Here is a 4,013-nt window from a genome sequence, read left to right as displayed (position 1 = left end):
AAAAAAATAAATTAATAAAGTAATTTTTGAGCATTTATAAATAAAGAAACTTAAGTGTTTATATATAAAAAAGACAACTTTATTTAAAAAATAACAGCCACTGAAAAGCTGGTGTTGATCTGTACAGTGCAGGGCAAAGATATAAATATCAGAGAGAAGCTTTGGTTTCAAACTGAGAAAAAACTACAACTCCTCACAGCTCTGGACTTCGTTTCACACAATGCCTCTCCTTGTTTTGTCCATTTCAATGGGGCAGGCCAACACTGAGCCCACCGCTTACAGTCATTGTGTTAAAACATATCAATCTTATTTTATCAGAGGACGACACAACAGACTTTACATACATGTAAAACATTATTTAAAACAAGTTATTTTTTTGTTTTTTTACTATGATATGGACAAAAATAAATGGCCCTTAAAATTAAAAAACACTAAACAGATTTTTAAAAATCTTTCAACATGCACACTTAAAGGACAGTTTCACATGTTTTAAAGTCTGTCTTAATACAATACTCACATTTGTATGTAAAGAGTTGTTTGTATCGATTCCTCCTGTTCATACTGATTGTGAAATAATCTCTTTTTAACACAAGTACACTCTTTAATCTAATGCAGTCAATGCAACTGTTGTACTAAAATATTTAACATTTCAATGTTGAAATCCAATTTTGTGTTTATTTCTGAGGTCACAGTTAATCCTTTTTAACCTAAACAAACTGAATTGATTTCTTACAAAATAAAATAAATCAAAAATCAAAAAAATCAAAACAATTTTCTCAGGTTTCAGAGGTTTTACTGCTTGTGAAAGGTGTCTACTTCAGGTGTTCAAGTGTTAAAGCTGGACTGTGAGACTTTAAGATTATATTACTGATTAAGTAATAAACAGCTGTTTGAGGGAAGTCTTCAACCTCCCAAAACTGTAAAGTCCTGTGTTTTGGCATCTTTTGATGTACACATGAATACATATATGATGAACACTCACTCAAATTTGACTTCTGGATCTGATTTAACAGACGTCAACAGATTCCTGCATGTTGCAAAATCTACAGATTATCTTTGTCTTAATTCTAGAAAGATGACTGTGGATTAACACCAACAACTCTTCACAAAAACATCTGAGTGGTGTATTTAAACAGATTTGAAAAAATCTGAATTGATCGTTTTGGGCAAATTTCTTTACAATCATTTCAGTATCAATAGCACCTTTCCCCCTGCAGACAGACGATGCGATCTCTGCTGCAGAAAAACAAACTTGAAGTTTTCAATGCTGAGAAATCCACTTCACGTGTTCACTCGGCAGCTGACAAAACATGGTTCCAAACATTATTAAGTCAATTAAATCAATACTTTTTTTTTTTTGACCTGACATTTGAGAGATTCTGCAGAAACAGATTTACATTCTTTGGCGGAGCTGTTGGAGTGTAGTGTGGGCTGAAAACCATCAGAACAAATATTTCGTTATTTAGTTTACAAACATGTTTTCTGTCTGTCTAAAAACAAAAAACAAAAACAGATTTAATTAAAAACAAAATGTTTGTGATGAGAAGCTGTTTCCTCTAAGCTCAGCCCGGAGAGATCGATGAATCAATCAGTGGATGGATGGATTGTGTTTTTTCGGATGAAAAATGACCAATGAGAGGGTCACGCTGTGGAGAGCTCCACGCCGCTGTCACAGACCCCGCTGTCGATCCGAACGTCCACCTTCAGATCCTGAACCACCTGAGACTCACCTGCAGGGAGAGGAGAGACGGATGAGTGCACTCGTTGTCATAGTTACGCTGTTTAAACCGACCGTGATCGGGCTGTAATCATCACCTGTCTGCTCACCTCTCGTCTCATCGGTTATCTGCGTTTCCTCGTCGTCGTGGTGACACAGCGCCTCCTCCAGGACGCTCAGCGCTCTGCACTCTCCGACTGACCTCAGACCAGCCAGCAGGTCCCTGACCGTCCCACCAGACACCTGCAGATTAGCAAAGTATCAGCCTTGATTCAACCTTAACTTTATTTATTCATGCAACACCATTAATACAAACATGCAGCCCAAAGTGTTTCAGCCTAACTTAAACAGCACAGACAAAAGTGAATAATGCATAAAAAATAAAAAACAAACAATAAATAACATTTTAAAAGACTACAAATCGCAGCAATTTAACAATATTTTATTGTTAATGAAATATTGATCATCCTTTTTTTCCCCCAAAAAAGAAGAAAATAGAAAATAGAATAATCACCATGGAAAATAATAGTAATATTAATGTTAAAAAAACCAAAAAGAAAAAGAAGATAAATGTATTAATTTGTTTATTTTTTGGCACGTGAATATGTTAAATTTGCACCTCACGATCATTTCAAGACGATTCACTTATTTTAAACATAAACTTTTCTTTCGCATAAAAGGCTTGTGTGTGTGTGTGTGTGTGTGTGAGACCTCGTAGCTGTCCAGCAGTGTTTTGGCGGGGGAGGGGCTGAGTCTGAAGGCCGTGTTGAGGATCCCGAGACCCAGACTGTGAGCAAGATTCTCCCAGCATCCTTCACTCTCCAGAGCGTGACACATCTGCTGCTTCACCCCCACATCCAGGCTCACCAGGTCCCCTACACACACACACACACACACACATAAACATACACAGTCATATGTATATATGTACATATTTATGATCGAGGTTTTCAAAAGGCGTCAGATTTGAATCTGATCTGATTCCAATAAATTTATTTCTTAATTACTTTTTCTTTTTTTTCTCAGCTTTATGAATAGCTTTAACATTGTTTCTTACTTTTGTTTAATATTGCAAAGTACTTTGGGACATCTGACCTACATTCTTGACTATTAATGATCTAAATTCTACACTGAAGCTGGTATAGATTCATTTTTAATTATAACTTCGGTGCAGACACAAGTATTGAGCTCCAAAACCTGAAAAACAGTTCAATAACTGACTAAGAGGAAAAATGTGAAGGAATCACACCTGCAATAAAAGACATTTAATTACTATACTCTGATGCATCTTACACACTAAAAATGCACTGTAAATGAAGGATCTTTCAATAAAGCAATTCTTTATAATTCTGACATCAGATTAGAGCGTGAACTCACCTTGAGGAGGGTTGAAGGATCTATGCGGAGACTTTGGTTCGTACTCTTTACCGTTCAGAAGCTCCAACACCTGCAAACACAACCAAGACCATACGAACGCTGCATGTTTTCTGTTCTACAGTAGTGAAATAAAGTAAATTTTATTTGTGTTCAAGTGAAAGTTGAGTTTAACCAATAAGAGTTCAGCCGAGAAAAAGATTTTCAGCTGCTGGGAAGTTACTCTTAAAAACGTAGTTGTTATCATGTTTTTAGTTTGAAGGTTTTGCGATTTTTAAAAAAAAAGTGTTTCCTGAGTGCAGGTGCTACAAGAAGCTGGTGTACCTGAGTGGTGGAGGCCATGTTGAGCGGAGTGGTTCCTGGGATGTAGCCTTCATCTTCATCCTCTTCTTCCCTTTCTTCATCACAGGAGTCATCGTCCCTGAAGAAGAGCGGCTCTAAGTTCTCCTTCTGAGGGTCTGCACCTGAAAACACACACACACACACACACACACGCAGTGTCACAATAACACACACAGTAAGGTGGGATTTCTACTTCTACGTCAGATCAATGCCGTCGTTTTTTTAGGCTGAAGCCATTTCTCTCAGTGGAAACAGAGCTTTTATTTACTTTACTTACGATGCACCATGCAAAGGAATAAAAAAATATAGAACAAGAAGTTGTGTCCTGTGTGTCGTACCTGCAGCCATCAGGAGCGCTGTCAGTTTGACGGAGCCCCGCCCTGCAGCGATGTGGAGAGGGGTGGAGCCATTAAAGGTGAGGGAGTCCACCTTGGCGTTACCCTGACAACAGAAAACATCACACACTGTGAGATCTTATCGTTTACAACCTGAACTAAAGCATCCACTCTGTGCTCTGATTGGTCACAAATATCTAGTCTGCCCAGTAAAGATGCAAACTTCTGGTCGACTGGTTGGTCGA

General features: G+C 37.8%; 1 protein-coding gene across 1 annotated transcript; it reads right to left on the bottom strand.

Moving 5' to 3' along the window:
* Positions 1 to 55: 55 nt before the first annotated feature.
* On the bottom strand, positions 56 to 3,874 carry LOC121938079 (nuclear factor NF-kappa-B p105 subunit-like; the record flags this gene model as incomplete). Its single annotated transcript, XM_042481363.1, has 6 exons — positions 56 to 1,730; positions 1,828 to 1,960; positions 2,429 to 2,592; positions 3,095 to 3,164; positions 3,416 to 3,555; positions 3,772 to 3,874. Coding segments are annotated over 6 exons (699 nt in total), but the record flags the coding sequence as incomplete, so codon positions are not given.
* Positions 3,875 to 4,013: the final 139 nt, after the last annotated feature.

Source organism: Plectropomus leopardus, unplaced genomic scaffold (assembly GCF_008729295.1).
Source record: "Plectropomus leopardus isolate mb unplaced genomic scaffold, YSFRI_Pleo_2.0 unplaced_scaffold28404, whole genome shotgun sequence".
In the NCBI taxonomy this organism is placed as follows: domain Eukaryota; kingdom Metazoa; phylum Chordata; class Actinopteri; order Perciformes; family Serranidae; genus Plectropomus; species Plectropomus leopardus.
This window is presented reverse-complemented; position numbering and strand designations above follow the sequence as displayed.